This window comes from Bos grunniens, chromosome 10 (genome assembly GCF_055505025.1).
Source record: "Bos grunniens cultivar Pamir isolate PY7600 chromosome 10, Bosgru_T2T1.0, whole genome shotgun sequence".
Taxonomy (NCBI): domain Eukaryota; kingdom Metazoa; phylum Chordata; class Mammalia; order Artiodactyla; family Bovidae; genus Bos; species Bos grunniens.
The window spans coordinates 60,704,024-60,716,868 of record NC_141174.1 but is presented as its reverse complement, the minus strand read 5'-3'; the positions used below and the strand labels follow the sequence as shown (position 1 = coordinate 60,716,868).

Below are 12,845 nucleotides of genomic sequence, written 5' to 3'. Positions count from 1 at the left end.
GTAAAAGCAGATATGTGTTCAGGAAGATAACTTCAATAAAAATATGCATGGACTAAAATTCAACCCTTTTAAAAAATATATGTATTTATTTATTTGGCTGTGCTGCATCTTAGCTGTCGCACAGGGGACCTTGGATCTTCACTGAGGCATGCAGGATCTTCAGCTGCAGCATGCAAACTTAGTTGCAGCATGTAGGATCTAGTTCCTTGATCAGAGATCGAACCCACCCCCCTGCATTGGGAGTGTGGAGTCTTAGCCACTGGACGACCAGATTCAACCCTTTTAATGAGGCTCGGGAGGGTTTAGTGACACCCCCAAATAATATCATAGGCTCTAACACATAATTTTTAAAAAGAAAGAAAAAAGAAAGTGGTATTTACTGAGCATCTTCTCTGTGAAAAGCACTATGCCAAATGTGGAGGAAATAAACAAGGAGTGTGCAGTCTGACAACAGGGCTACGCACCCCGAATGCCCAGCAGGACCAACTCTAGTAACTGACACAGGAGACACACTGAGTCGTCAGCGGGTTGAAAGCAGAAAGAGACTGCATCCAACTGGAGATCACAGAGGGCTTCGGAAAACAGGAGGAATCTGAGCGGGCCCTTCCAGAATGAGGAGGGTTTCAACAGTAGAGATAAGACAGAAGAGCAGCGAGAGAGTGAATAGTTTACACAAAGTCACAGAAGACGTGAAGAAACAGAAAAATTCCACGTTTCAGTTTTGGCTCCTCTACTTTTCTAAGGGAAAAGTAGAGATTAGGCCAAAAATGTGTGACTGGAAGACTTGTATTTAATTCAACAAGAAGTAAACTTCCTTGAAAGACTTGTGAGCAAAATCATTACAGGATCGGTGCTGAACTTTGGGAAGAGCAATCTGGTAGCACTGTGTAGAGGATGGAGGCAGGAGAGAATAATGTCTTCAGGGCTCACTCTCTTCAAGCTCTGTTCAGTGCTTACTCCTGCCAACCACTCTCTCCTCCTTGAAACCTCCCTGTGCTTCTGCCGTATAGCACCACCCCCTAACCTAGCCCCCAAACTTATCCTCTTCCCTTTTCCGTCATCTCTCAGGAGCTCAGCCTCACCTGTGACTCGAGGCAGATGCCCCCTCAATCTCTCCCTACCCAGATCTCTTTCTTTCCCTGCAGACATGCATCTCACCTGATATCCTGCTGGTGACCTGAACTCAACTGTTTGAAATAGAACCTGCCATCACCTTCCCCCTTCTCCTTTTCCTAGTTGTTAACTTATTATCATTACGCTACCCGTGTACTCTCTCAGGCTCAAAACCTTAATCATCTTTGAGTTTTCACTCTCCCCGTTCTTGTCCAGTCACCATGAAACTATGGCTTCCATGTTCCTGGACTGCCCCCTCTTTCTGCTCCCCTTGCCTGCCTTCATTCAGGCTATCATTTATGCCACGACTAATATCACAGACACCTGTAAGTCTTCTCTCATGCTCTAATTCATTCTAAAATCTACTGAGAGAGGAAGTGTTCAAGGAACCTGATGTAATGAATCGCTGTGGTATTTTAAAGCTCCTTGTACCAAGAGAACAGAGTCCAACTCCCAAGAATGGCATCCAAGGCACATCCATGATTTAGCTGCCACTTGACTTTACAGCCTTATCCCATGCTACTCCTCTTCACGAGCCTTCCTCTCCACACGAAGGACTGAGTGCTCATCATTTCCTGCAGAGTCCACTTTACCTTTTGCTCTTTGTTCACACTGTTCACCACCTTTCCCCCATTTCCACAAGATCAAAGCAATTAAGGTCCCTGTCAAATGCCATCGTTTCCCTGAAGCCGTCTGATTCTTCTATGGAATGCATCTTCTTTGTATTTCTTCTAAGGCATGTATAAAATTCTACTCTATATTTTATTTGTGCACATGTCTTCAACTTCATAGACTACAGTGTAGGAGGCAAATGTTGGGCTCAAGTCAGACTGACTAGATTCAAATCCTCATTCTACTTACTAGATATAGCCTCTGGGCTAGTGACTAAACTTCTCTATGTCTCAGTTTCCCCATCTGTAAAATGGGAAAAATAGCATTTATACATACTGAATGTTGATATTATGGTGATCAAATGATAAGCAATGTCTGTAAAGTAATAAACAATGCCTGGCATATCAAAAGCATGTGAAAAATGTTAGCTACTATTTTTACCATCATCATGATTGTTAAAGTGTTTTTTTCATATCTGTATCCTCTAGATGGTCTCAAACACAGAGAGCCCAACAACAGTCTACTGAATGACAAACTTCAGAGTACAAAAGCCCATCCTTTAGTTATTCCTGAGTCTCACCTAAGTTGAAACAGCCTCTTTCTCCCCCTCCAACTTACCTGGTGCAAAATTGTGTATCGTTCACGAAACAGCTCTGCTTTATCTCTTGCTGTCCCAAATAAATTTGGTGCAGGGTGGTTGGTCATTAATAAACTAGAAAAAAAAGAATATGTCTATTTATGACTATCATAATACACAAAGATAGATCAAAAATGAAAGACTATATACCTTCTGAAAAAAAATATACATCTGAAATTAGCTTAACCTCAATGGATGGCATACTTACGGAAGAAATTTTTTTCTTTCTGAATTGTACACAAAGCGTGGGATATCAAATGCTCCTATGATATTGAAGATATGATCTCTGAAAAACAACCCATAGGAACAAACCTGATTTACTAAAAAATAAGTATTCCAAGTGAACATGAAAACTTGCATTATAATCTTATGTCATACACATATACTTTCCACAGATCATGTACACAATTTTTTGTAGTGTCAAAATAATACAAAATGTCAAAGGTCCCTGTCAAATGCCATCGTTTCAAAATAATACAGTGTTTGTAGCCTGTATATTTTCCTCTCAGAGAAAAGAAAGCACTGCCAATACTCTCAAACAAACAAAAAATTTAATCTACTTCTAATTAATAATGTCATCTGTTGGAAAAGAACATTTATAATAAAATAGTGACATCTTAAAGAAATCTCTCCTAATATATACTACTTTTATAAGCTACAATATTATTTAAGGGTGTAATTCATTTCCAACTATTTTTTAATCCAAAATATCATGCAAAAGTGATCCAGGAAAAGAGGTAAACAGAAAAAAGAATTGCCCCCCAAATTCTGACTATATCAGAATATTGACACATATAGTGTCAGAGAAGGGCAATTCACAAAATAATTTACCTTCAGACACTTGTAATATAACCATGTTTCAATGAGGTTAAATAGCACTATTCTCAGCACTACTGCATAAATATTCCAATCTAAAAAAAAACTTCCCTAAAATTATATCTATTTCCCAAAATGAAAATGGTCAAAAAAACTTCATGCTCACCTGTTGGTAGCACCTAGTATAGAGAAGCAGAAAACCAGTGAACTTGAAGCAAGCCTTGATTCTAGGCACAGCACCATGGTTTTCTAGTGGATCAGTCTCAGCAAGTTATTTAACTTACCCATGCTCCTTATGCATCTATAATAATGAGAGCCTCTTCCTTCTGCTATAATATAATGACTTTCTGACAATTGGAGTTGCAAAGATCATTTATAATTCAGTCCCCACTCAAACTCTATATTGGCTGACAGTAGCATGGCAGCCCACTCCAGTATTCTTGTTTGGAGAATCCCCATGGACAGAGGAGCCTAGAGGGCTGCAGTCTGTGGAGTTGCAAAGAGTCAGACACAACTGAGCGACTGAGCACAGCACAGCAGCATATGAACAGCTTGACAGAAACAATGGGTAACTTTAACGCCTACTTTAGGATGATAGTCCTTATACTTTGATACAATCGTTTTGAATTTCTAATGAGGGATTTAGGAGCAAGTACTCTAGTATCTTAAACAATGAGTTGGCAAGGATAAAATTTAAATACCTTAATTTCTCTATTTTTGCAGCTCTAATAAGTTCTAATAGGAAAAAGATTAAAACTTTGGGATAGACATGTACATACTGCTATATTTTAAATAGATAACCAACAAAAACCTATCGTATAGCAAAAAAAAAAAAAAGATTAAAACTACTGACCAAAAGGAGTAATGACTCCTTTCAATCATCTCCATTGCCCCAGTAGGAAAAAAAAATGTTAAAACTGTTTCTTTTCATTTTTCCCAGATGTTTTTGTTTCAGTTAAACCCTGTGAATTTGGAAAGAAGTATTACATTCAAAGGAGGAAAGGAAAGCGGTACACTTGGGAATAAAACCCAGAAAAATTACTGCCATATAAATTCCTAAGCTCTAACAGTATGAGACAGGGTAACAAGTCATAAAGCTAAGGTTCTACCCTCCTTGGCCATTCAGCATGTTACCTAAGTTAAGTCCCTGAACTTTTGGGACTCAGCCCTTTCCTAAGATAAAAAGTAAATTATACCTCTGAATAATCAATTCAATTCACCTGTAGCATATAAAATATTAAATCAGTTGGGTAAGTGGAAAAAGTCTGTCATGGTACAAACACATCAAAATCTCAAATCCTGAGATAAAAATAGTAAAGATGAGTCATGTAATATTGAGGTTTATAATGTAGTGAAGTGAAAGTCACTCAGTCGTGTGACTCTGTGACCCCACAGACTATAGCCTGCTAGGCTCCTCTGTCCATGGAATTCTCCAGGCCAGACTACTAGAGTGGGTAGCTATTCCCTTCTCCAGGCAATCTTTCCAACCCAGGGATCAAACCCAGGTCTCCCGCATTGCAGGCAGATTCTTTACCATCTGAGCCACCAGGGAAGCCCAATGATAGCTTATAATGTAGCTATCAACAAAAAGAAACACAAAGCAAGAACCACTGTAGAAATGGTGACCACTGGTTATTTTCCCAAGAAAATAATTTAAAATAAGCACTCAATAACACTTCTGTACAGGGAAAAAGTGAAATTTGTCCACATACATAGTTTCATCTACTGACTGACTGCATTCCTGGACTGCTGCTTCCACTACTGATCGTTCAATCATGTTTGATGACACTGAAAAGAGAAGTTCAAAGTCAAATTTTAAAAACAGGCATACAATTTAGTTCTCTCCACACATGGCTGTTTTTCCTTAAAATAATCTGTAAACACTAAACCCAAGATTCTCATTACATAGGTTTTAAGAGGAAAAAGCATGTTAGGTTAGAACAGTAACTAACAAAAGTCTTATCTCAAATATCTTAATTTTCTTCTCTCAAATACACTTATAATACCTTGATACACAGTCAAATGCCTCAGCTTTCTAAATATTGTTTAGCAATATACATTCAGGTATACAAATGCTTCTGTAAGCTCCTACGTTAATATGGTTACATTAATATAGCTTTTCATCACAACTGCTATGTTTCTTCCTTTTTGTGTGTGTGTGGCTGTGCTCCCACGGTATGCAGGATCCTAGTTCCCCATCAGGGATAGAACCTACGTCCCCTGCCCTAGAAGGCAGATTCTTAATCACTTGACCACCAGAGAAGTCCCCACAACTGTTATGTTTCAACAGGGATGAGAGTAACAGTAATAACAATAACTGCCACCATTTATTAAGCCCTTAGTAAACAAGTGACACTATACTCAGTACTTAACAAGCATTACTGGATAGATGTCTTATAAGACTGATGTTCAAGCCATGTCTTACAGGTGAGGAAAGCGCAACTCCAAGAGGTCAAATAACCTGCTGATGAACATAACTGGAAGGAGTAGAAAGCAACACAAACAAGAGCCTCTTTCCAGATTGGGTGCCCTTAACCACTGTGGTATGTTCTCAGGCAAAATGCCATCATGTGCCATTAATGTATACTAATTTTATAAAATTAATCATTTCTAAATTTTCAACTGTAAGGAAAATTTTAAAACAAAGATATATTTAAAATTCTGCCCTTAGAAAAAAAATAAAATAAAATTCTGTCCTTAGAAGTAAAAATGAGATATAATAGCAATTTCTCCTCTATCACAGAAAGTTTCCACCCATTTAACTGAAGAAACCGGCATCTGTACAACCTATGAGAGCAAGCCACACCCACCTCCCTTCTTCAGTGCTCTAGAAACTGGACATTTTTTCTAGGAGAAGAGCATTTCTCTTTTGTAGGTCCATGCTTATGGCAAAAGATTGAATATTTAACAAAAAGATCCCTCAAGAAAGGCTGAAGCAGGAAGGGAAAGTTATTCTCGCTCACTCTTTTTTTCCCTCAAACATTTAAAAATAACTAACTTGAGAAACCTGTATGCAGCTCAGGAAGCAACAGTTAGAACTGGACATGGAACAACAGACTGGTTCCAAATAGGAAAAGGAGTACATCAAGGCTGTATATTTTCACCCTGCTTATTTAACTTATATGCAGAGTACACCATGAGAAACACTGGGCTGGAAGAAGCACAAGCTGGAATCAAGATTGCCAGGAAAAATATCAATAACCTCAGATATGCAGATGACACCACTCTTACGGCAGGAAGTGAAGAACAACTAAACAGCCTCTTGATGAAAGTGAAAGAGGAGTGAAAAAGTTGGCTTAAAGGTCAACATTCAGAAGACTAAGATCATGGCATCTGGCCCCATCACTTCATGGCAAATAGATAGGGAAACAGTAGAAACTAGCTGACTTTATTTTGGGGGGCTCCAAAATCACTGCAGATGGTGACTGCAGCCATGAAATTAAAAGACGCTTACTCCTTGGAAGGAAAGTTATGACCAATCTAGACAGCATATTAAAAAGCAGAGACATTACTTTGCCAACAAAGGTCCATCTAGTCAAAGCTATGTTTTTTCCAGTAGTCATGTATGGATGTGAGAGTTGGACTATAAAGAAATCTGAGCACCAAAAAATTGATGCTTTTGAACTATGGTGTTGGAGAAGATTCTTAAGAGTCCCTTGGACTGCAAGGAGATCCAACCAATCCATCCTAAAGGAGATCAGTCCTGAGTGTTCATTGGAAGGACTAATGTTGAAGCTGAAACTCCAATACTTTGGCCACCTGATGCAAAGAGCTACACATTTGAAAAGACCCTGATGCTAGGAAAGATTGAAGGCAGAAGGAGAACGGGACAACAGAGGATGAGATGGATGGCATCACTGACTCAATGGAGATGAGAGGGAGGGACAGGGAGGCCTGGAGTGCTGTGGTCCATGGCGTCTCGAAGAGTTGGATGCAGGGAGCCAGTGTGAGGAACTCTGCCCGTGGCAAAGGTCATGAGGAAGGAGGCTCGGCATACGCAAAGGCGGAATCGAGCCTCAGGAGTCCCCCTGGAAATTCTCGAGCATCTACCCCCAAAACCAGAGGCTGCCTACTTTATTGCTTTGTGCTCTCACCTACACCTCTGACTTTATGGGGGGCTGTCCCCCACCACCTCTTTTGGAGAAGGAGTTAACTTAGAGCTCCAGTTAATAATAATTTCTGGGAGTAACAGGAGTGTTTCAACCTACAAACTCCTCTGAAGGTTCTCTAGCCTACCTGACAGGTTTGTCCGGCCACATGTGATTGTTCACAGCCTCCCACCCGTGAGAGGCACAAGATGCTCTAAACTTTCTAAAAACAGATTCTTTTGAGAAGTTAGAAAATTATTAGTATAGTATTAGTGGGCTAGTTAGGAATTATACCGGTGGAGGGTTTCATTGTTGAGCCAATATTTGCTGCTACATCTCCATATCCCTTGCCGCTTATACACATTAATGAATATAACTAACATATGAGAGAAATAAGTATTAACCTTGATATTAATCACATTGGACCTTAGGCTAAGTAAATTCTTTTCTTGATTATAGCCCACTGCACCTTTGCCCTGTAGGAATGCAAATTTATCTGGTGCCTTCGGAGGGTGGTGCCTGACTTAAGAAAAGTCACCTTTGGAGAAAGTAAGTTTTCTGGTTGACTAATCATAATCAGAAAGGGTCATAAAATGTTAGCAGGCCTCTTGGCCAGAAGATGATGTAAATCACCTGAGAACTTTGTATATCGGAAGGAATGCAGAAAAAAAGCGTGGTTTCAATAAGAGTCAGGACTGCTGACCCCACGTGACTACTTTTGTATTACATCTCTGTGTATAAAAGCAGACCCTGGAAAATAAAGAATGGGATCAGTTCCTAGAAAGACTGGTCTCCTCATGTCGTTCTTTCTCTCACTTTCTGGCTGAATTCCCATCTGGAGCGTGGAGGCTCATGAAGCCTACTAATTTTGCCTGGGCTTCTAAGATCTGACCGGGGAGGCCTTAGTGTCTCCTCTCCTTTGGGAGAACGGAAGGATGCCTGCGGCCTATGTAGGTGACGCAAACTCCTTGTCTTGGAGTTTTATTGGTTTTCCACGTAAACCAAGTTATTCAGCCTCTTTTCTCCATTGAATTTTCCTACTGAGCTATCCTTACTTAACCACTCTATATCTTTAATTCTATCGTATCCTGATCGCCGAAGCTGTCTCCCCTTCGAATTCTCTGGATCCACCGGGGCTGGACCCCGGCAGTCAGACACGACTGAGCAACTGAACTGAACTGAAGCAACACAAAGAAACAGGCAAACAGAGAAAAGAAAGTAACCATAAAGGAATCAGAGGGAAATTCATAAAAGGGCAGAACTGTAAAAGAGTCTCTGGGAATGCCCCAAGGTTCCAACAGAATTAAGAGGCTCCCCCTTAGCAATAAGGGCTACCAGGGGTAGTGCTACCAGGGGTATGTCTCATGCCACCGGGACATTCAATACTGAGTCCTCAACTTCTCCTTAAACTTTTTAAGATAACTGAGGATGTAGAACGATATGAACAATATACGTTACAGAGAATGTTACTTACAGGGTTGCTTTTCAACTGCATCGATGATCTTTTCCAGTGCATCTTCAAGCTCTATTTCATTGATAGACTGAAGAGCTTCTGTGAGGTACTTAACAGCTTCGCTGATAAGAGAGACTGGTAATTAAGGCTACACGTTTTATGCCAAAATCTGGCAAAGATTCGTCAATCCAGCATTGAAATTATGACCTACTCACTCACTCCTCCCTGCAAGCAATACTCCCCCTTCTTGTGCTTTCTGAACAAAGTCTTTCTCTTACCCACTGCCAATAGAACCATTCTTAAAATCCCAAATCACATCCTTCTTCTAGGAAGACTTCCTAAACCAGCTCTACCAGCTACAATCTCCCTTTCCTTCTGAAATTGTTAATCTCACTTATAGGTACCTTACATCTGCTATATCAAGTAGCCTTGTACTATGTATTACTTGACATTAATAAACTCAGTCTGCTTCAATGTTCTGAATATAACAGACAATTAAATAAATATTTATTAACTTGATAATGCATTTGCTTAAGTTCCAGTAATTTCATCATCGTTTTCAACTGTAAAATAAGAAAAAAAAAATGGGCTAGAAAAAACTTTGACATTTGAATATCGTCGTAGAGGTAATAACATTCACTAAAATCACATGACTCTCTCCCGGCCCCCCCATAATCAATAAAACTGAAATTTTGAATAAATCACATGAATTCTTGATTTAAATAATGATAATTCTCAGAGTGAACACTGTCTCCTTAAACAATTAGCTAATTCCATGCCATTCTATATTTGTGGACCACAACTTTACACTTTATATCAATATTAATTGTTATATATCTTAGGTTGCTTATTGTTTCATGTGTGGGTGTCACATCCCTTTAGTTTATTATAGAACATGATTGATTCCCTAAAATCACACATGTATTGGGTGACTCTTGGGAAAGCTACTAGGATAGACCAAAGTCATACAGGATCTGGTCCCTGTCAAATCTCACTGGTCTTATCCAGTGTCTCTGGACTTCCTGATGCTCTCCTGCTTCAAGATCTTGATATGGTCACTTCTCCCCTACTCTTTACCTACTCAAGTCCTGCTCATACTCAGTTCAAACCATTCTTTTTTTTCTTCCCCCCCCCCAAATCATTCTTTAATGAAGCCTTTCTTGACTCTAGAACTCTTTATACACCTGGTTATACACTATCACAGCACTTCTTTCCTTGGATCCTTTTCACAATTGAAAGTAAATAATTGTGAATTATTTAATATCCATGCTAGACAGACTTCTAAGATGACGCCTAATAATCCACACCTCCTGGTAATCGCATCTTTGTTTAATAACCTCCCCTTGAGTGTGGGTTGGACCTAATGACTTGCTTCTAATAATAGAATATGGCACAAGTGATCAAATATTTTACTGTACTGTACTTTTTTTTGGTATTGTACTTTTAAAAATAAACATTTTTAAGTGACAAGATGTCACTTTCTTGCCTTAAGTTACAAAAAACTGGCTTTCATTTACTAGCAGACTCTCTTGCTAATTTTGATAAAGTAAGCTGCCATGTTGGGGAGCCTCAAGAGCCAGCAAGGACTAAAGCCCTCAGTCGGACAATCCTGGATGAACTGAATCCTGCCAATCACTGAATGAACTGAATCCTGCCAATCACTGAATGAACTTGGAAGCAAACCCTGCCCAACTGACCGTGAGATGACTGCATCTTGACTGCAACCTTTTGAGAGACGGTGAAGCTAAGGACCCAGCTAAGCCTACCTGAATTCCTGGCCCATGGAAAATGTGAGAATCTAAGTGCCTGCTGTTTTAAACGTCTGAATTGGGGGTAATGAGTTATGCAGCAATAAATAATTAATACACTATCTGACCCCCAACCTCCGCAGTGTTGTACTCTCCTACTCCCTTGCTCCATAAGTATTTTGCAGCTAATATATTTCAGTGTATTTCTGACTGAATTAATGAATGACAGCTCGGTGTTAAGTCAAATCCTAAGTGAAAAGAAAAATACCAACTGATTTATTGCTTGTATTTTTTAAATGTCGGGGATCAATAGATAATCAAATAATCAGAATTTATTATTTTCTCCTACAGAATATCCACTCTTGCCCCTGTTCACTAACCCCAAAACATGGTAAAAGTCCCATAAAACTCATCTTCACAAAAACAAACCAAAAACCTCTACACACACAAGACCAATCAAAACCTGGTAGAGACGTGTGTCCCGTCCGGCAGGTGTTTACATATGTAAATACCGTATTCTTTTTTTTTTTTTAAGGCAGATTTAATGAGAAAAATCTTGTATAGGATCATTCTACAAATCGTAGAAAACACAGATATGGCAAGAGACGTTCTAAAGGAAATCTTTAAAAAAAAAAAAAAAAAGACATGCTTCAAACCTACCCACTTTTTAACCCTTCAGGAATTCTCTCTCAAGAATAGGACCTGACCTAAAATTGGGAGGGCTGGCAGGGCCCACAATTTGTACTAATCTGACAGCTACTGGCAAGCACTGGGCTTTCCCAGGTCTCTCATTCGCTGTCTCCGTAACCACGTGATCAGCGACGCTGGGATTCCCACGCCGCAGAGGAAAAGATTAAGCGGGCAGAGAGCGCCCAAGCACCGTGCTAATATACGGATGCTGCGGAACCTATCGCCGCTTCTCCGGCTGTTTGGCAAGTGCAGGAGAGCCTCATCCCTTCCGGGAGAAACTTTACGAGTCCGCGTCGGGGAATCTAGGAAGGCATCGCCAGATCCTCTTCGCTTCTTAGAACTCTCTCAGGGTCTCTGTCATTTTAAGGCCAGAGACCAGGTTCCGTCTCGGAGTGCGGTTCATCCCGCTGCCCCGCACGGCAGTCTGGCCCTGGCTCTCCCCTCCTATCCCGCCAGCTATACGGCCGACTCACCCCCGGAGCATCAATCCGCGAAGCTTGAAGGCGGAGAGCGCCCGGCTCCTTAACCGCTCAGGCGCCATGTTTGCGTTTTGGCGCCACGGCCCCGGCTCCGCCCCTTCCCGGGAGAGCCCCGTCCTGGCCCCGCCCCAGAAACGCCAGTTCTCTATAATTAAATAGCGCCAGAGGCCACTACTCCTCTCAGTGCGTGGAAATATCTGCGGTTCCGCGGGCCAGGCAGGCTGCCTCCCTGCACTCTCTAAGTTGCAGGAGAAAACGAGCCTACACTGCTCTGATATTGCGATACTGACCAGCGAGTGCCCTGCTGTCGGGTTGGGAACGCGCTTGCCTATCTCAAGTGCTTTCATGGAACCCACTTTGCGCTCTCATCGCTCCCCTCCACCTTCCGTGACTCCCGTCGGGCTCATCCGGACCTTGGGGCCCTTCAGTACTTATGTTTTCTGCTTCACACAAGCCCTGGAAATGCTCTGTGTCACCACAGGGTTTTCCCTGACATTCACTCGCAGCTATTATACGTCACCATAGTTCTCACCCACTCCACTTTATATTTAAGTTGCGGGCTGCCTTTAAGCGCTTTAAATGTATTAATATATTGCTTGTAAAGCCAAATGAGTTGTGTGCTGTTTTTTCAACATCTTCCTTTTACTGATGAGAAAAGTGAGACACAGATATGGTAGGTAGATGGCTCACTCAAGATGAAACATTCAGTGAGTGATGGATGGAGCCAGGATTACTCAGTCTTATTCCAGCAAGTGAGCTGTTAATTTGCCACGCGTCAAAACGCTTGCTCCAATGAGTTACAATAAAACCTTGGAGTGCTTATAAGTGAACGTGCAGTCTTATGAAATGTGAGGATGATTCCTAAGAACTGCTATACAGTGACTTCCAGTGTATTCGACTTGTTGCTTATGTACGACTCTGCGACCCGTTGGACTGGAGCCCGACAGGTTCCACTGTCCAACGGATTTCCCAGGCAAGAATATTAGAGTGGGTTGCCATTTCCTTCTCCTGGGAATCTTCCCGACCCAGGGATTGAACCCAGGTCTCCTGCACTGGCAGGCAGATTCTTTACTGCTGAGCCACCAGTGAAGGTCAGTACCTACATATTTAGAATTTATTTAGTATCTATTACTACAAGACTCTAAGGAGTCAATAATACTTGATTATTTCAGCGTTTGTGTCTAACGGGGCCTCAGTACCAACTAGCTA

General features: G+C 41.0%; 1 protein-coding gene across 2 annotated transcripts in view; it reads right to left on the bottom strand.

The window, feature by feature from the left end:
* POLE2 (DNA polymerase epsilon 2, accessory subunit) overlaps positions 1–12,239 on the bottom strand; it is a 33,233-nt gene extending 20,994 nt beyond the window's left edge. The window contains exons 1-5 of one of the 2 annotated variants that reach the window (XM_086321623.1): positions 11,631–12,239; positions 8,741–8,841; positions 4,891–4,966; positions 2,571–2,648; positions 2,344–2,437 (exon numbers count right to left, since the gene is read on the bottom strand). In XM_086321623.1, the coding sequence (XP_086177749.1) occupies positions 2,344–2,437; positions 2,571–2,648; positions 4,891–4,966; positions 8,741–8,841; positions 11,631–11,983 (702 nt within the window). In that variant the 5' untranslated portion in view covers positions 11,984–12,239. Of the gene's footprint in view, positions 1–2,343; positions 2,438–2,570; positions 2,649–4,890; positions 4,967–8,740; positions 8,855–11,630 lie in introns of both variants that reach the window. The other variant, XM_086321624.1, reaches the window with a different exon arrangement.
* Positions 12,240–12,845: the final 606 nt, after the last annotated feature.